Source organism: Danio rerio, chromosome 13 (assembly GCF_052040795.2).
Source record: "Danio rerio strain M-AB ecotype USA chromosome 13, GRCz13ab, whole genome shotgun sequence".
In the NCBI taxonomy this organism is placed as follows: domain Eukaryota; kingdom Metazoa; phylum Chordata; class Actinopteri; order Cypriniformes; family Danionidae; genus Danio; species Danio rerio.
In genome coordinates this window covers 37,278,912-37,299,066 of record NC_141033.1, presented here as the reverse complement: position 1 = coordinate 37,299,066, position 20,155 = coordinate 37,278,912, and the positions used below count along the sequence as shown (strand labels likewise).

The 20,155-nt window shown below is 36.3% G+C and overlaps 1 protein-coding gene across 6 annotated transcripts in view; it reads left to right on the top strand.

Moving 5' to 3' along the window:
• Positions 1-20,155, top strand: part of kif16bb (kinesin family member 16Bb) — a 56,550-nt gene that overhangs the window by 10,372 nt on the left and 26,023 nt on the right. For 4 of the 6 annotated variants that reach the window (XR_015506204.1, XR_015506205.1, XM_087279561.1 and 1 more), the window contains exons 8-12: positions 545-713; positions 1,872-1,994; positions 2,266-2,441; positions 4,623-4,688; positions 5,136-5,195. Coding sequence is in view for 4 of the 6 variants with exons in the window: in XM_087279561.1 (XP_087135687.1) it covers positions 545-713; positions 1,872-1,994; positions 2,266-2,441; positions 4,623-4,688; positions 5,136-5,195 (594 nt within the window). In the remaining 2 variants the exon portion in view is untranslated. The remainder of the gene's footprint in view (positions 1-544; positions 714-1,871; positions 1,995-2,265; positions 2,442-4,622; positions 4,689-5,135; positions 5,196-20,155) is intronic. The other 2 variants (XM_087279562.1, XM_087279564.1) reach the window with 1 other exon arrangement.

Sequence of the window (20,155 nt, the reverse complement as noted above, 5' to 3'; positions counted from 1 at the left end):
ACGTTTAATAAATGCTTGGATGTTTAGAACTGGATCTGGATGTTGGTTAACACAGTATGTTATATTTATATCATATTCATTTTTTATTAAAACACATATCTTGCTCAATCTCTTATACACTTAATGTGTACAACAGTGTACAAACTCTTATAAGTGAGTTACTGGCTGTAATTCACTTAACGACCACTAGTCAGTCGCTGTCAACCAATAACAACTATAACCCTTTTAAAACCATTTTAACATTTGTAGTATTACAAAATATGATTAATATGATTCCAGTTTATCCATATCAAAAAAAGTTAAGTATGCTGCTTCAAACACAGACTTTTTAAATAGTTTGCATCTTTTAAATTATATATTTTTTGTTATGAGTTAATTTTCCTTCCACACATGCTGTTTATAATTTGGTAAATGCTTCTCATCTTATTAATTCATAATCATTTCATAAACGTTAGGGTAAGTGTAATGTAGTATTTAAAAACCTTCTGTATTTTTAATGAGACATTTCTGATCCTATCATTTATACCTAAATATATTCTTACAGGCCATGTTTGATGGAGAGTTACCAAGTGAGACGGTGAGTAAAGTGCACCTGGTCGACCTGGCGGGAAGTGAAAGAGCTGATGCCACACAGACTACTGGCATCAGGTTGAAGGAGGGTGCCAACATCAACAGATCTTTAGTTACTCTGGGCATCGTCATCTCCACTTTAGGTGAGCCAGCAGCTTTTATATATTAATAAATATCTAATATACATTAAGCTATGCAAAAATCAAAATCGATTTAATCGGTCGCTAATAACATTTAAATAATTATTCTGTGATAATGACAGATGTTTGCTTAGCTGCTTAATAAACTACCTCCCTCTGTAGTGAAAATCCCACAAATAATAACATTGTTTTACTCCAAACTCATATCATAACTTCTGTCGAGTATTTCAAATACTGTAAATTCTTCTGTGAGATGATTTTGTAGTTGTGTGTTTGATTAGTCGCTCTCAATCAATGAAAGCAGTTAAAAATTCTGTTTATTCGGCAACTGCTTTTGGATTTCCTTATTTTTTTTTCATTTAGGTTGCGATTTCAATTCGATTATTCAACAGAGGCTCATTCTGAAAACGTAACACTATATACATTGCTGGAGAGCGGCAAATAAGTCCTAGGAGCTGTTTTTTCTTGCAGATTTTTTGCGTGAATCTCCCAGAGGCCGCTGTCTATGCTTTTTGAGATCTCAAATGTCTTTCGCGAGAGCCATTCGGGCCTGATGTTCTCACACAAATCCACCAAAGGCTGCTGTCGACTGACTGACTGAATGACTAACTGATTGACTGACTCACCCTCCTTCTTTCCTAAACCCAATCAATAGTGTTTTGAAAAGCCCTGAATGATGTGCACACGCACTTCCCTAAACCCAACCGACAATCAAAAGCAATCCACAAAAAGAAAAGCCCTTGCCTGATTTTTACCATGTTTTCATATTTTACCACATTTTCACCCTGTTATTTACTTCATTATTTTTTTTTTTGGCTTCTGTTTTTGTATTATCCGCTTTCTGGAACTGCACTGGATCCCCATCGTTGTGGCCTCTCTGTGTCTTAAGTCTGCCGATGTACATGGTTGTCTACGGGACAACCTGGTAACATTGGAAAAGTCGTTCGTAATCGGTCAGCTGCTAGTGCGAAAAGTAACAGCATTATTCCGCCCCATAGCAATCATTTTAAAGACTAAATGCAGCCATACATACTTTTGGTTACATAATTCGCAATCTCCAGAAATGTTTATTGGGGGACATTTTCAGAATGTTGCCATTAATTGGCCAGCCATATTATGAGGATATCTAGTAGTTGTTCTTTGTCATTTCTGTTGTTTCAGCTGATCTGTCTGTCAGTGGTGGAATAAAAAGAAAGCAAAGCTTTGTTCCATATAGAGACTCTGTGCTTACCTGGCTTCTAAAGGACAGTCTTGGTGGGAACTCCAAAACCATCATGATAGCCAGTATGTCAGAGGTCACACATATCACTGTGTTTTCTCCATAAAACATAGGATAATTTGCAAAAAAGGCACAAAATTTGAATTGAAATGTATGTGTGTGTGTGTGTGTTTTATTTTTATGAAAACTAACGTTTAGGATTATTTCAACTTGGCTTTATGGTTATATTCCTTTGCAAGAATATTTTATATGTTATGTCATTATTATGTATTATGTTTTTTACTTATAAGGTATCCATTATTCATTCTCTTTCTGTTTCTTTTTTTGTCACTTCAGCCATCTCACCTGCTGATGTGAACTACAGTGAAACTCTGAACACGCTTCGATATGCTAGCCGGGCCAAGAACATTTTAAACAAACCCACCGTGAATGAGGACAGTAATGTAAAGATTATTAGAGAGCTGCAAGCTGAGATTGCCCGTCTGAAAGCTCTGCTGTCTGCGGGAAATCAGGTGATTTAACTTTGACTTCATCCTTGTCAGACATCACGGCCTGAATTTCAATTTGCATATTATCATCATGTGCATAGGAGGATTGCCTTGTAAAAATAAAAAGATCACAGATGAGATCTCTTTAATATCATTGTTTCGTTTAGACAGCAGTGAGATGGACATGGAGTTTGTAGCCTCTTATATTTCACTTTTGTGTTTAGGATTTAAAGTATGTGTACTATGTCTCTTCAGGTTCCAAAAAAAGAGACTTAAATAGTGATTAAAAGTAAGATTTGTTTGGGTGGACAGTCATTCATAAAGAAAGGGATTTCAGTACGAGGCCTTTAAATGACATGTCTAAGTCTCCTGAGAAAGGAAAAAAAAACATTGAGCAATGCATTTTTCCTTGAGAAGGGCCGGTATCTCATAAATGATAATGTGTAGAAAAAATCATAATAAAACAGTGTTTTTCACCATTTTGGACTTGAGGGTTTACTGTCCAAAACAATAATAAAATACAGATCAGCTAAAATATTTTTAGTATTTCTGCTGTAGTTATGGCAAAGCTATTTTATCTGTTTTTGTATTGACAGAATGTCTGGATGCCCTTTGTTGTACCTGAAGTTTCCAGAATTATACAGTAACTAGTCTTTCAAGGGAAATCACAATAAATAGCATTTTAATGAAAAATTGATTACTTAAATATATTCAGAATAAGTTCTTATTTATATATATATAACAAAAGAAGTGGAACAATAAGTGTGATGTCATATTTTTCAAAGCCTCTCATTCTAAGCCCACAAATTATGGAATGGTCTTCCTCCTAATATCTGAAATGCACTAACTTTGGATCACTTTAAAAAGTTGATTAAGACACATTTGTTTAAGCCTTTTTTAAATTGATGGTTTGTTTTGTACTGTTTTTGTATTTTGGGCTTTTTTACTTTACTTTTTTATGTGTTTGGTAACTTCTATTGTAGTGCTTTGGGTTTATGAAAAGTGCATTACAAATAAAATGCATTTTTGTTATTATTATGATTTAACTTTGTGTCAGTATTTGACATACTATCATAATACCAGTATATACAGGGTGCGAATTATACATTGAAAATCGAGAGGGTCCAGTTTTTTGGTTATATTTAGTAAGATGCCTCAGTGAACCAAATTTAATTAAATTACATCTAATTTATTAATCAAACCTGTTATGTTTTCAGCATTTTGAGGGATATCGTGTGGTTCTCAAAAACATTTGTTATATTAAATAAACAGTGACCGGTTTGCTTTCCTCCACCTAGTAATGTATGACCATAAAAAGCTGCACAAAGTTTTATTTTACTGTTTAACTTCCATGTGTGAGAAAGTGTATAATAAAATACCAGCTATGCATCTAATTTTACAGACACCTGCAAACGCCTTTTTTAAAAAAGAAACATGTTTTGTGAATACTGCGCTGTCTGTCGGAGCTCTATATTTGCTGGTTTTGAAACAATGAATTCAAGAGTTCACACTTAGATATTGTTTAAGAACTGTTAGCAAGTTATCAGGTTTGGCATGCTGTCTCGGGAGAGAACCCTGACCTCCGAGATAGTTGAGCCCAGGGTTCCCGCCTGGTCCATAAAGCTTGTGAGGGGAGTACGAGATCAGGTGATTCTCGAGAGCTCCCCGTGGTAAAGGAGGAAAGGAGGAGAAGAGGTAATTGGGGGGGTTCCTTCGGAAAACGAAGTTAAAGGAGTAGTTCTAACTAGGCTACTTATAGTGAGTTTGGATCAATCTGATTGGCTAGCTAATGCGTGTAGATGAGTGGCCAGCTGCAGTCAATCATATCACATACTCCTCTCGAATTTAGTTTGTGAAACTTCCCTTAATATTTTTGGTGCACACATGCATTCACAATTGTATAAACCATTATAGGGGTGGTCAAATGTAAAATGAAGTTATATATTATTTTAATTATTAATATTGTTTGAGATACAGATCAGAGCAAACTCTTAACTATTTAAGGGCAGACCCCCATACATCTTGTTTTGATCTCCTTCAGGGGGGATAAAGCATTAATTAGGGAGGTCAGACCCCCCCAAACCCCCCTGTAATTTGCACCCTGAGTATATACACAGACAGACCTGCCTACTTATAAGATTTCTAACCTTTCTTTTGTTTCTCAGTAATCACATAACTGAAATGCTTCAGTACTTCTTCTTTCAGATGCCATCATTTGAGCAGCCTTCAGGGTCGAGTGTGGAGGAGAGGCTTCATCAGGATGAAGCCAGAGTAAGTGTCTCCATTTCTCTGCATACCCTCAGACAGCTCTAGCAGATTTTCTGATGATTAAAAGTTGGTTGAAACTGAGCATAACAGCAGATCACTCCATGATTCATCCACTGCTCAAGGCTGTTTAAGTATGATGCACGCTGATTTAGGGAGATAATTAAAGCCTTTGCTCTAGAGGAGGTCAGCAACAGTACTGCTGTTTTTATTTGTTGTTCTGCATTGTTATTTTTATATGTTTTAGTGTTCCTGTTAGGTTTGCATGTAAATATACAAGAGTCACAATGGGGATTTTAGACAGCACTGTTGTTTTCTGTCACATTATTGTTATGAAGAAGCTCTCATGCTTACAATTACACAAGCATTTCATATTTACATTCAATAGTATTATTCCTCTTATAATTATTTTATCTGTACTAGCTTTTATGGAAGTCTCTCTTTCTTTTTCAGGTTCAAGAGCTGACAAAACAGTGGGCCAGTCGTTGGAAAGAAATCCAGACTATTCTTGGGGTTAGTAACTTGCATGCACTAATAATATAGCTTTTCTTTTTACTTTCATACATGACACTTTATTTTACCGCTTTTTCCTAAAATTTGTACCCCAGTAGGGCCCAATTCCATTTTTTTTTACCCCTTCCCCTACCCCTTTCCATTGGTCCTTGAAACATGGTGTGAAGGGGGCTTCAAAATTGACCCCTAAGGGCGTACTTACACTATGTACAGTTGCCGTGAACCTTGCCAAAGCACGCTTGTCCTCGCTCCCGTCTCCTCTGACAGCCCGCACTGACATTACATTCAGGCCTGGGCACGCTTACGTCATCGATGATGCACTGTTTAGTAGAGAATCGCTTTCGCTTAGCACAGTAGAGATTTCTTTAGTTATATTGTTTTAGTCGTTTGGGATGCAGTGACACGCAGTGAAATATTTCGCCGAACAGATCAGCCCCTGCTGACGCTCATAAACAATTATAAATTCCTCGTACTGCAGGAATTAGGAGGTTAGCTGAAGGTGCAGCGGTGGTGCAGTGAGGGGTTTGTGCCTTTAATAATTTGTGACAGTTTGCGTACATTAAATAGTAAAAATGATTCAAATCCATATGAAACACTCCTGTAAAAGTCACGTTTCGTCTTCAGTTTCGGGCTCAGGCGTGCTACAAGCGTTCCGCAGCAAAGCCCAAGTGAACCGTGCTCTGGCACACCTCTTTCAACCAAGCCAGGGCCAGCCAAGTGAACCGTGCCTGAACCCGAATCAGAGCACTCACACTTCTCAAACGATCCAGGAAACGGGCCTGGGCACGGTTTGGATAGCATAGTGTGAGTAGACCCTAAGACATGGGACAGAACTACAACACCCGTACACGTCATCAAATGCCTTTTCAGCAAATCACAGAAGGCAATGATATCATGTTATCATAATGATATAATGTGGCAAAAAGCTCATAACTGCACTGTGTATTTACACTCTCGTCAAATTCATCTATGTACACAAACATCATTAACATAAGGTAATTCCCTGCCACTAGACTTTTTGGATAGGGTATATTCGAGTGTCAGATGTGAAAGTATGTTGTGGGACTAATAAACTGGAGTTATTATTTGGAATTATAGATAGGGAAATTTAGCTGGGTTTTTTACTGTTGTTGTTGTTGTTGTTTTTTTTTGAAGCAAAATAGTAAAACACAAACACTGTTACAAATGTATTAAAACATGTTTGTTTTTTTTTGTAAAAATTCTTAATAATAATGACAAAAATATACTAATTTGAGCATTTCCTGACTCACATATGCAGCCATGTTGCGTTATCTTCGTACCACTTGGTTTCTAGTGTGGTCCTGAAGGTTTCAAGGGCTATATAGCCTAATTGGGACATTGGGGCTAAGGGGTAGAATTGGGGTGTGGGCCTAAGTGTAGTCATACTAATAAATAGAAATAGTCAAAAATCTAAATGACCAAGATGACTAATCATATTAAAGATGGCAGAACTTATTAGAAGCTACATATTAATTCCAGTGTAATGCTTCAGTTTTCAGCAGTGTAATGGTGTGAGGTAAGATTTATATTTATATTTAAATGTAAAATATCAGATAACTGTTGACCAGCCATAATACACAGTAATGCACATTACAGGATACTTTGAATTAGAAATATTTTATGAATCATTTTAGTCAATCTATGTAATCCATAACTGAATGTAATGAGAGTAGAAAGAACATATTATAATTATGTTTTTTGTTTATGACTATTTTTATTATTTTATTTTATTATCATTATTATTATTTTTGCTCATATTATTATTAAATAAAGAAATTACATAATAAATAAAATAGGCGGTTCATTCCGCTGTGGCGACCCCAGATTAATAAAGAAGCTAAGCTAAAAAAAAATTAAAGAATGAATTAAATGAAAGAAATACTACACTGTTTCAACAAAACATTGGTCTCTCTTCAATATTCAAGACATTTTTACAGCCTTGAGTGCAGGGGTTGATAAGATTATTCACTCAAAGATAAAAATGTTCATTGTTTGCTCGCCCTTATGTTGTTCCAAACCTGAACGTGGCAGTTTTTATTGCATATAACCCATAAGATGTACCATCTAACTTCATTCCAAATGAAAAACAGGTGTTATCATTTGATATAACTCAGCTCTCGCAGCCTGTGTGCTTCTTTCCCAGAATCCCCTGTGGTTGCAAGAGCACAGCATTGATTCTGCCTCTATAACTAATTTGTTCATCCACGCTGATCTGAGAAAGATTGCTGTGAGTCCAGTCTGCTCTTCTCTGAACAGCCCCCTTCTGTGTCAACTGTGGCAGTCAGTGAAGTAGTCTACTTGTGAGGTGGAAAAACAATATCACTTTAGTTCTGTGCATCAGCGTGGCTCCGTCTGCAGCTAAATAGAGAGGAAGACATTGCTGGTTGGTCACCTAAATAGCCTCTTGCTAAGCCACATGCACACATATTGATTCCTATTTCCTGATAGCAGTTTTCTGCTAATAATTTTGTCCTTAGCTGTGCAATGAAGTGGATTGAGTGTTATTTATGGGTTAAGAACATTGTCTATTTAACAGCTACATATCCACAGCTACCGACTGTATACAGATACATGTACTCTGGCATGTGAATTTTTTTACATGAAGCTATTTGACCAATAGTAGATAAAACGTAAACAGAATCATTCACTCTATAGTGATTTTGAGTCTTAATTTGCCCATAACTTTTTCTATTTCAGCTAGCAGAGTGATTTTTGGTGACAAATATTATTTTGACACATATTTTGAGAAAATGCTTTGAATTAAAAAAACTCAACAATACACTCTAGGCAAATTTACTACCCTTTTGTTATGTTCAGGATGAAAACATCCACTGAATTAAACTGCTGTAATAATGCATCAGCTAAATGTTTTTTTTTTCTTTTCATAAATCTCCTTATCCACCTCAGTCCAGACCAAAACTACTAAATTACTTGAAATTTTAAATTACTGAAAAAAGCACACAAAATGATGTATTTTCAATATAAGAAGTAATTGTTGACTGAATTTTTTTTACCTTTTATCAAAGTCTTGGACATGTGAAACAACATTGGCTTTGATGCAGTGTTTTTGATTGATTTAAATTTTTTCTCCCTAAAGCCCTGTTACACTAGATTTCAGACACGATTTTGTCATCTGAGACAAATTTCTCAGATCCTTACAGATTGTTTACGTTTGCTGAGAAGAATTATTTTAGAATGCGGGATGAGAAAGCGTCAAGGGTGGATGACATCAAACTTCAGGCGCGTCTTCATTGTTGTTTAGTCTGACTTTATGACAGCTGAGATCTTACAGTGTGGCATGGGAGCCATGCTTGTGCAGTCTGACATGCTACAATCGTTTAGGATTACATAAAAAAAATCGCACAGTTTGAGCAGGCCTTAATTTACTTATAACCACATTAATTTAATTACATTTTTTTTATTACAAAACCATTAAACCATGCTATTATTTTTAGATTGTTGGTGGTTTTCCCTGTTGAGATTAGGTAAAAATGTTAATTTGTACTGTTGATCATCAGTTGGCACCCTTAACCCTTTAGATAGGCTTGTGCAAAAAAAGTTTCTGGATTTTAGATGGAGTATACAGCAAATAAAAGTGTGTGTATTTGTGTCTGTGAGTGTATGACAGTGTGACAGTGACACTTGCTCACTTACTTTGATATATCTGAGAAGATCAAAATATGCATCTCAGCTCTCAGAACTACACGGAGTAAATAAAAACAAAGACAATGTGCAACAATGCCTCAAACCAATGTTGTAACTAATCGTTCATGTCTAAGACTCTGATAAAAGGTAAAAAAAATCCAGTCCACGATTACTATTTATATTGAAAATACCTCATTTTGTGTGTGTTTTTTTTTTTCAACAAATCAGTGACATCATTTGTAAACTTGCCAATTAAATAGCTCAAATTCTGTATTTAAAAAAAAAATGTTCAGTAGTTTTTATCAGGACTGAGATTTACAGATTTATGCAAAAAAAAAAAAAGAAAAAAAATGTGAAAAAAAAAATTATCTGATGTAATTTTTATAGCAGTTAAATTAGTGGATTTTTTCAACATGAACATAACAAAAGAGTGGTAAATTTAAACAGTGCACTAGGGTTAAATGTGTCATTGTTGCAATATATTGTAGTAGATAACATATAATAAAAGTACAAATATGGCAGAATATGTTGAAAGCTTCTATCTCAACCATCTCATGTTTTCAGCAAGCTTTTTTTTTTCTTGTTCTTACGCCTGTTCAAAAAGATGAAGTGAAACAACAGAGCTCTCCTTTAAATGTAGAGTTTACTCTAAACAAAATAACCTTTTTCTTTCATTTGTTATACAAAATCTTTCTGGAAAAATTAGTGAGTTTAGTGCAATCTTCAATTTAGTAAAGACTTACGTAAGCTGATTTTGAACTCCTGATCAGATTTTTCTTTCGTAAAACATTGTTATGTGATGTTATGCTGTGTTTGGAGAAGGTTTAATGGTTTGGTCCCCATGTGGAGTCATTACTGCTGTGCCCTTGAACAAGGCACTTAACCCCAGGTTGCTCAAATGAGACTGTCCTGTAATAAATTCATATCCCTGTTCTATGTCAAAACTTGTGAAAACGCAACAGGCTTTGGTTGAGTAGCAATATATAACTGGAGGATACTTCCATGATGCCTAATGTTAGATTTCCCACCAACAGGTGGCAGTGTTGCACTGAAGAAGCGCAGATGTTTTGCAGCATTTTTAGCCTCTGGCTGCATGTGTGTGTGTGATGCTGTGCTGTGGAGCAGCCTGTGGTGTTGTAAATGGAGGTTTTCAGACTGTAGCTGGAGTCTGGGGGTCAATTTCAGGCCACAAGCTGGAACTGTCAGAATACACAGCATAAGCTCATTGGTATGAGAGACTATTACCTCTGTCTTGCTCCTCTGTGTATGTGTGTGTGTGAAAGCGGATAGGGAGACAGGAAAGAGTCTGTGATGGAAAAAAAAGGAGAGTGAGGGAGCAAAAGCATCACCTCTCTCGCTGTCTCATTTACACACATACACACCCAAATCTTTGAAGCGGAGAGCAAAACAGAGATGGCAGATGGTCACGCATACTCTCTGAGCTTTTAGCTGCTCATCTGCTCCAGTCCGGGCAGCAAGACACAAGCCACAAAGGGGCCAAATAGCCCAGACCTCTGTTTAGCTATTACTCACTTCCCGCCATGCCAGCTTGCCAACTGCTTCTCTGACCATCCCGCTTTTAGCCAATGGAAATCAGCACGTGTTGGGGGAGACAGAAAGTTGAAGAACTATCCAGGGACCAATTTGTCGTCAGCTTCTGTAATTTTCTCCTCTGTCCTCGCCAAGCCACCTAACAGCACGGGGACGAGCCGTTGATGCATCAGCTGAATTTAATTGCAGATAATCACTTCAAATAGCACTTCGCCGGGGCTGTTTTCTCAAGTCCCACCATAATGAGCGTGTTCGCTTCTCAACTGCTTATTCTTCGCCACCTTTTTCAAGTGCTTTGGCGTCTCCATTTTTTTTTTTTTTTGAGGGAAAAGTGTTGTAGCGAGAAAGAGTCAGCCTACAAAAACAAGAACAAAGGCACAAATCTCAAAGCTCCCCTTTTTTTGTTCTGCCTTTGAGCTTGACTGAGAAACACAAGATTTAACAATGCTACGTGATTTTTGTAAACACCAAAAGGCAGAAAATTAATGTTTTTACATAGTTTTTTTTCATCAATGGCAAGGGATTGCATATTAAGCATCTGTTGTCTTGTGTAATTATTGCATCATGTTGCTGGCTGACAATCAGTTGTAAATGAAAAATACAATATGAAGTATCAAGTTCAAACTGAATATCCATTCAGAAAGTGCTATGCGAGTGGTTTGAATGTTTTTATGTGGTTGATTGGTACATGATTAAGACTTAAGACCTTAGTACAAACAATTCCCAGAGAAGCTACAATCTACACATTTTGAGCCCAAATTTGGGTAAAGTATGGACAAACCTAACCACTGGGTTAATATTTTAAATAATAATAATAATAATAAATATTAGGTTTAAATTGTCTATATCATGGCCAAATTTGGGTTTAAACAACCTGTATATTTTAGACTGCATGTACCATAGTACTTAAAGGAAGGGTTAGCAATCATGGTGATGCTTAGCCAAAATGATATCATTTTACAGCGTATATGTTTCTAATGCTTCAGAGCATGTTTTCATTCTTTCATTTTGATTGACTTCAATGTCTTCTGAGGTGAAAAGGTTGAACCAAAAGATGGCACTGTAGCACTTTGATGATTCATGCTCCTCCACATGGATTTGAAGCAATGGAATAAACAAAGAAAAGTCTACCCATGGTTTATATTTAATTTTCAAGCTATTTAGATTACTATGTCATCCAGCCACCATAAAAACGGCTTTAATGATGTTGAAGTCAACATGTGGCAGAGTGAAGGGAGGGGGTCTGTGCAGCGGATGATTAAAATGGTGAAGAAGTATTAGCTGAGGCTGTGTGTGCCATGCATTGTGGTTTCTCTTCCTCAATCACCCTAATGTCCACAACCCAATGTGTGTATATGCACAGTTGGAGCGACGGCCATACATAATGTCTAAATGTATGTTTTTAAAAGGATTGCTTGGAGATTCTTCCATGTAATAAGGATTGTTTCTCTGGGGAAAAAAAATAATAATTCTGTGGATTTGTGGGAGTTTTCATGTTTTTCTTGGTGGATAGGTGTGCTAATATACAGTAGTCTGACAACTATTTATTTAAAAAGAGGCCTTTAGAAACCTAAGCTTAAAATGAACACAAATTCACATGAAAATGATATATAAGATACAAGGCCCTGTTTTCAGTTGAAAGAAATTATTATTATTCATGGTTGTATTTCATTATTATTATTATTTATTGTTGTATTGTATTTTATTGTATTTTTGGTTAATGGGATTATAAACAATGGAGACGTACTCATTTTCTTTTTACAATTCTGAGCACTTTCCTGTTTCCAAGGGGATTGTCTATAGGCCAAAAAACAGCAAATCCATTTGCGCCAGTTTGGACTCATGGGTTTGTGGGTCTATAAAGGAGGTGTGTTAAGACGCATTATTGGCATGCTGCTATTTGAAACTGAAACTTTTTTCAGTTTATTTGACAATTAGCATTTGTATAGTAATATTATTATTATTATTATTATTATTATTATTATTATTATTATTATTATTATTATTTAATGATTATTATTAAATGAGTATTATTTATTATATGGATATTTTTTATCTGTTTTCATAAAAGCAAGTTTAGATTTGTCCACCTGTAAGGTTTTGGAGATGAATGCATCACTATATGGGACATAAGATAAAGACGTGTTTAGATATAACTCTGTTTTTTGACTACACTTCATTATTATTGTTCATTTATTAATTTGCTGGGAATTAGAAATTAATTTGGAAATATTTTTTAACAAATCTTTGCGCAAACAAAGTTAAATATGTAGGCTAATGATGTCTTCAGTGGAGTGCAAATACACCATTTCCTTACTCCAAAAAAGTAAAAGAGTAAAGAATAAAAGTAAAGTAAAGAAAAAGTAAAGAAGCCGGAAGGAAGCTTGTTTTTTAGGAGGAAGCTTGTTCTTTATCTTTGCACTGCAGATGGTCTGTTTAACTGTTTTCTCGCAAGTGAAGCATTCAGTTTTTCCACTTACAATTTCCGCCATGTAAATAGCAAATGTGCCATGGCGTGACACAACTGACTTTTAAAGGAATAGGAGATGGGACTCTGATTTGTTTAATGCACGTTATGCTCAAAACACACCAATAACTCATTAAGAGAATAAGCACAACCCTGTTAGACCATGCGCCGGGGCGCAGAGTGCATTTTTCCTCTGCTTTTGCGCCATGCGCTTCAGAATAAAATAGAGCCCTAACATTTTTTTATAGTCTAATACTGCCAAATTAGCTTGTGCAGTTTACAAAAAAAAAAAAAAATAATTCAAAGACAGTAAAAAATTATCCCAAATTTTATTATCCTTCTTATACTACAGCTACCAAAACTGCAAAAAAAGAGAGAGATTTTGTTCAGATGTTTTATTTTAAAAAGTTTTTTTCTATTAAAATGTTTTAGGACAATTTTCTTTACACATTTTTAATGCGTAGAGAGAGTGATTGAACGTGTGAAATAGAGCCTTGACTAATAGCAGCATTATCAAAAAAATACTGGCATAGAAGAAAGCAAATCATAACTTACAAATTTGGAACAACATAAGTGTAAGTGATGTATTATTAATTGCTTGGTCTCTCTAAATCAATTCCAAATACAATACACGTAGGTCCAGTTTTATATAACTGTCTGTGTTGTCTTTACAAAATGACTTTAATCCTCTAAAGCTCTCAGTCAATATAATGGTTTTTCATGTTGATAGTGACCCTGAGCAAGGAGTACAAAGCAGAAAGCAAAGCTGGCAGGCCTGTCTCAAGTGAGCACAAGACCTCTGCACACATGCCAGTGGCTGATGAAGTGTTTCAAAGCATGTTGCTGTGTAACACATCAAATGGATACAAAAGTTGGCTGATTAGAAAACTTTTTTGATTTGGGGTAATATAGTTAAATAAAATTGAAATCATAACGTTTGGTGGTCATAAAATTTGGTGCACCACCATCATTTCATAAAATATCTACTGAGATGAGTTTATTATCAGGGTTGTACGATAGATACCACAGCTTAAGACACTGTTAAAAAATTTGTGCTTATAAAATGCTCTTGTCTGTTTTTCTTATTAGAACCTGACTATTTTTACTGAAAAGGTTTATCTGCTTCACAAAAAGTGATGTTATTAAAGTTACTGACAAAATAGTGCAAATTTTTTGGCATTTTTTATTTTTGCTTATTTGACCTTAAAAATAATGGAATTTTTTGGCAGTCATGAGGATATGTAATGCATTCAGGACTAGCCAGGATCTACGTGAAAATAATTGCATATTGCAAATCAACGACCAAATACAGTCAACCATTCAAAAGCCCTGAGTAAAAAAAAAAAGTATATTTTTATTTTGTTTAATGCAATGCACTTGCATGGGTAGGGGTGGAATTAAAATAAATAAATGATTTATTAATTTATATTTAATATATTTTTTAAACTCCTTTGAAAATGAAATGGTTAAAGGTGGAAATCAAGCTCTAGAACAGGTTAATCAAGAAGCCCAGAGCACTGTGGCTTTTACAAGACAATGCTAGCCCCCTTAATTAAGACATTTTGATTAGTCACATATGGTGGTTTAATCTCAGAGCATCCAGTGCACTAATTAATATGGCCGTGCCGTAATTCTTTCCATCACTGTTCGGTTGGAGTTCCAGTTGCTAGCTTGCTAACAACACATGGCATGAACGCAATGGGTATGTTGGATAAAAAAGAAAAAAGCAAATTGCTAACAGACATATTGCAAAGAAGGAATGTGTGCCTAAGATGGATACTTGTCTCTATGTGATGCAAGATACAAAATTTTACAAGCAGTCTGGACTTTTGATTGTGCTTAATGAAGCATCTACAGCTGTTCTGCTTGTCTTGTGATGAGTGTGATGGCATCTTAAAGACATGTTTGTGAATAAAAAGGAGTTTTTTTTTGATCAGCCCTTCGCATTGAAACATTCAGAGATATTCAAGAATAAAAGGCCAGCTGTTAAGATTCTTTGCTGAGGCAGAAGTGGGACTTCAGAAAGGTCACAACTAAGAATAGTTTTGCCTGAGCTTATTTGCAGCAGCCTGAATGGGGAGCAGATCTGCTGTTAGACCTTTCAGTATAGCTATTGGACTGTTGGGGTGGACAGATAGACTTAATTTATTATTCAATTCATGTAGTGGGATTTATTTAAAATGCCTATAAAGCCGTATGTATCATATTTGATACAAAGGTTTCTATAATATCAACCGGATCCATTTTTTGCTTGAAAACCTGTTCTATACAATTTGATACTTGTATTTTGCCCTCTTGTGGATTTTCATGACAGTGCAGGCAGTGGAAGGGCATTTTTTTACCTTTTCAAAATGGCTGCTCTCATTGAATTACTCGCATGCTTTTTGGCTGTAAACTATTTGCTATTTTCAGGTTGTATAGTGGAGGAGTTGTTTTAATGGAATTTAATACCGCTCGCTGAATGGAAAAAAGCCTTATCTCTCATTCTCGCGCTGCAGATGCTCTGTTTAACTGTTTTCTTGCTAGTAAATTGCTGTTTTTCCACTTACAAATTCGTCATGTAAATAGCATATGTACTATGGCGCGACACAACTGGCTTTTAAAGGGAATGGGAGATGAGACTGATTGGTTTATTCTCAAAACAAACCTACAACTCATTAAGATAATAAGCTCAACCCTTTTAGACCATGCGCCATGGCGCAAAGCAAATTTTCCGTCCTTATTTTGGCAAAAGTAGATTCTGACACACCCTGAATGCGTTTGTGCCCTGCGCTTTGCACTTTGCGCATGGATCGTCAAAATAGAGCCCAAAATCTCCTAAATGCATAACCTTATAATCTACCGTTTGCAGTGTTTAAAAAAATCTGTTCTCAAGGCCCTGTAATCTAATTTCAGAGTTTTCTTTTGGTGTTGATTAATAGTAATGATGACAGCGTGATAATCTCAGCTGCTGTCATTTAAAAAAAAAAATCTTCCATTTTTCCATTTTCTTTTCTATCTCCTCCCTAATGTTTAGTAATGTCTTGTAAAGAATATTGTTTTGATGGATGTCATTTTTATCTGAACTCTCAAAATCTCTTTTTAACTCTCTTTCTCTCTCATTTCAGCTCTCTCAGGGTTAACTTAGTTGATTCGTTGCTTCACAGGAGTAAATTGACGCTTTTAGAGAGTGATGGCAATTCTGGCTCTGGGACGTAAACAGAATCTTAATTCGCTTTCTGAGGGACATTTGAAATGCAAAGTTATGCAGTTGTGCTGTTGTAGATTGGTTGCAGGGAGCATGGGGAGGGGACAGCGGTTAATAAGGAGACGTGCTTCAATAGTGGACTTTCAAAGAGAAAAATAAAGAGTGAATGGGGGAGTCGTTGTCCATGTCTTAGGCAGCTGGTGAGGTGATGTGCCCTCGTCACATTTGTTAATTTAGGAGTGCTCATACAGAACTGAAGGGAATAGGGAGGATTGATGACAGATATTGCGGCCTAACCAGAGCAGTTTATCTTCCAGTCGATTGTGCCATTTGTTTTCATTTCGAAAAAAGATGCATCAAATCCCTCAGTGCTACACACACACACATGCTTATTGTTGCATTGAGGTGGCTCTAGAAAAGCATTTATTTATATATTAACTGAATGTTTTTCTGTCCTCCTCCCACCCTTCCTTTTCTCAGAATTTCATTTTTCTCCCCTCGCTTCTTTATCACTTTCAGTGTTTGTTAAAATCCACTCTTTAATTATCCATGACAACTGTTTAATTGCTGTGTTGTGATTGCAACACGTTCTTTTTCAGCCTTGGATTGGTGTGAAATACCTTCAGATAATAAAATGGCATGGAAATGAACATCGGATGGTATTAATTAAGTGTTCCTTTAATAAGCTCTGAGATCACCAGATTATAGCTGATGGAGCAGAAAAAATGAAGTAGCATTATTTTAGTCAATCTGAGAGCCAAGTAAAGTAAAGGAAAACATGTATGAATGTCTCTAATGTCTGCAATTGATCAACATGGACCTCAGTATTCATTCATTCATTCATTCATTCATTTTCCTTCGACTTAGTCCCTGATTATTAGGGGTTGCCACAGCAGAATGAACTGCCAACTATTCCGGCTTTTTTTTATGCAGCGGATGCCCTTCCAGCTGCAACCCAGTACCTGGAAACACACATACATGCTCACATTCACACACACATTCATCCCCTAAGGCATATTTTGTTTACCCAATTCACCTATATGTCTTTGGACTGTGGGGGAAACTGGAGCACCCGGAGGAAACCCACACAAACACGGGAAGAACATGCAAACTTCACACAGAAACACCAACTGGTCCAACTGGGACTTGAACCAGCAACCTTCTTGCTGAGAGGCAACAGTGCTAACCACTTAGCCACTGTGCCACCTTGGATCTCAGTAAAAATAATTAATATATATCATTCTGACACATTCATAGGTTTAAGTTTTCTTGATTCTTGTGAAGGCAAGACAATAACTGTTGCATTTGAACAGAATGCTTTTCCTAAACTTCTGCTTTTCTCATCTCATTTAATACAAAACAGAAATGCTTCTTCAAATTATGTGGCTTTTTGAACAGAATTGCGCTGTTACAGATTTAATTTTAGGAAGGGATTAGACCCCGCATTTATGAACCACCATTTCTTAAAGACTGCAAATCCACTTTGTCTTTAATACAACCTTACATCTTTCCTGAATATCATTGCAGAAACTTAGCAGTGAGTTAACTTAAAGGGCACCTATTTTACCTCTTTTACAAGATGTATGATAAGTCTTTGGTGTCTCCAGATTGTGTCTGAAAAGTTTCAGCTCAAAACACCCATCAGATTATTCATTATATAATGTAGAATCTGCCAATTTGGTGTCTGAGGTCAATATAGCTTTTTTTTGTAGCCTGTGGCTTTAAATGCAAAATAAATTTAATCATTAAACTGATCAGCCAGAGTGAGTCAAACATTTACAGATTCAAATGATCTTGTTAAATTAAACTTTTTAACGCTTCACTAATTCAAATGATCCAGAGAGTCTAAAGTTACCAATAAACTTATTTAAAGTATCCCATCAGAGTCTACAATTAAGAGTTAAAGTGTTATAGAACAAGAGATCCTTATTGCTTGAGTTTCCACAACTAATATCAGAAGAAGAAAATTATATGTCAAGGTTTTAGAATGTATTATTTTGAATGTAAATAATGTTTAGTACCATGAAAGCAAGTTTGCATGGATTAAACATCACTTAGAACATTAAAAAAAAAAGTTCTGCATGAATATTGTTTTTGTGTATAATATATAATTTTAAGCTTCTCTTCACTTCTCTCATCTCCTCTCCATTTTATAGTCAGTGCACCATTTTGCAGTTCTTATCCTCTCTTGATCTCTCAACCTGTATATATTCAGAGCTCCTTTTAATCTTCACCCGGTGCATCTGCCTTGTTTTCAGACCACATTCTACGCTTCAAATTGCTGAAGTCTTGGGCACTGGAGCCACCTTTAATTTGCCAAGAGAGTGAAATAAATTAGCGGTTTTATGATGAGCTTTTAAATGCCAGCCAAATCTCATTTGCAGCAGAAGTTGAGAGTGCATGTAATTTTACAACCACCACACACACCATGTTTAAGAAGTTCTTGGGGGCAGAAGGTAACTTGCTCTCGGTCTCTCTCTCTCTCTCTCTCTCTCTGCCTCCCCCTCTGAAAAGTGATACAGTACATTAATCTGCCGACATGGTTCCTATCTTTCTTCTTCTCTCTCTTTCTCAATCTCTCTCTCCCATCTAATGAAGTCTTGGAAGAATTCATTTAATTAAGTGTGGAGAGGAGACCCTTCACACAATCGATGCGTCTCCCTCTTCGTTAGGAGAAAAGGATTTTGCTATGTTCGCTGCTGTCGATGAGGTGGAAATAGACACATTGCTCTCTAGGCTGAAGAGGGGGAGAATGAGGGAAGAACGGTAGATGAGCGGAAGAAGGCTGCATTTTTTAAAAAAGAGTGCTGGTTATTATATCATTTTAAGGTGACTTATATGCACTTCTTTTCTTCTTTAGGGAACATTATGCAGCAAGCATATTCCATAGGTTACAGTTGGCTGCATGAGGTTTAACTTCAACACAACTTTTCCTTTTTCACAAGTTCTTCTTCCAACTTCCTCGCATTTGGTGGCATCCTTTTCAGTGCAGTCTTAATAAGCCCATTTCACCCAAAATACAAATTTGATCCTTATTTACCCAGCTGCAAACCCCTTCTTTTTTTTTTTTTTTTTTTTTTTACATTTTTTACATTTTATTTTACATTTTCAGTAAATAGAAATGTATATACACTCACCAGCCACTTTATTAGGTACACCTGTCCAAGTGCTCGTTAACGCATATTTCTAATCAGCCAATCACATGGCAGCAACTTAAGACATTTAGGCATGTAGACATGGTCAAGACGATCTGCTGCAGTTCAAACCAGAATGCAAAAAATAAGCATGGGAAGACAGGTGATTTAATGACTTTGAACATGGCATGGTTGTTGGTGCCAGACGGGCTGGTCTGAGTAATTCAGAAACTGCTGATCTACTGGGATTTTCATGCACAACCATTTCTAGGGTTTTCAGAGAATGATCTGAAAAACAGAAAATATCCAGTGAGCGGCATTTCTGTGGGCAACAAATGCCTTGTTGATGGCAGAGGTCAGAGGAGAATGGTCAGACTTGTTTGAGCTGATAGAAAGGCAACAGTAACCCAAAAAAACACTTTTTACAACCAAGGTATGCAGAAGAGCATCTCAATGCACAACACGTCCAACCTTGAGCTACAGCAGCAGAAGACCACACCAAATTGGACAATAGAAGATTGGAAAAATGTTGCCTGGTCTGATGAGTCTCGATTTCTGCTGTGACATTCAGATGGTAGAGTCAGAATTTGGCATCAACAACATGAAAGCATGGATCCATCCTGCCTTGTATCAATGGTTCAGTCTGGTGGTGGTGGTGTAATGGTTTGGAGGATATCTTTTTTGCACATTTTTTTGGGCCCATTGGTAACAATTAAGCGTTGTGTTAAAGCCACAGCCTACCTGAATATTGTTGCTAACCATGTCCATCCTTTTATGATCACAGTGTACCCATCTTCTAATGGCAACTTCCAGCAGGATAACGCGTCATGTCATAAAGCGCAAATCATCTCAGCTTGGTTTCTTGAACATGACAATGAGTTCACTGCACTCAAATAGCCTCTACCATCACCACATTTCAATCCAATAGAGCACCTTTGAGATGTGGTGGAATGGG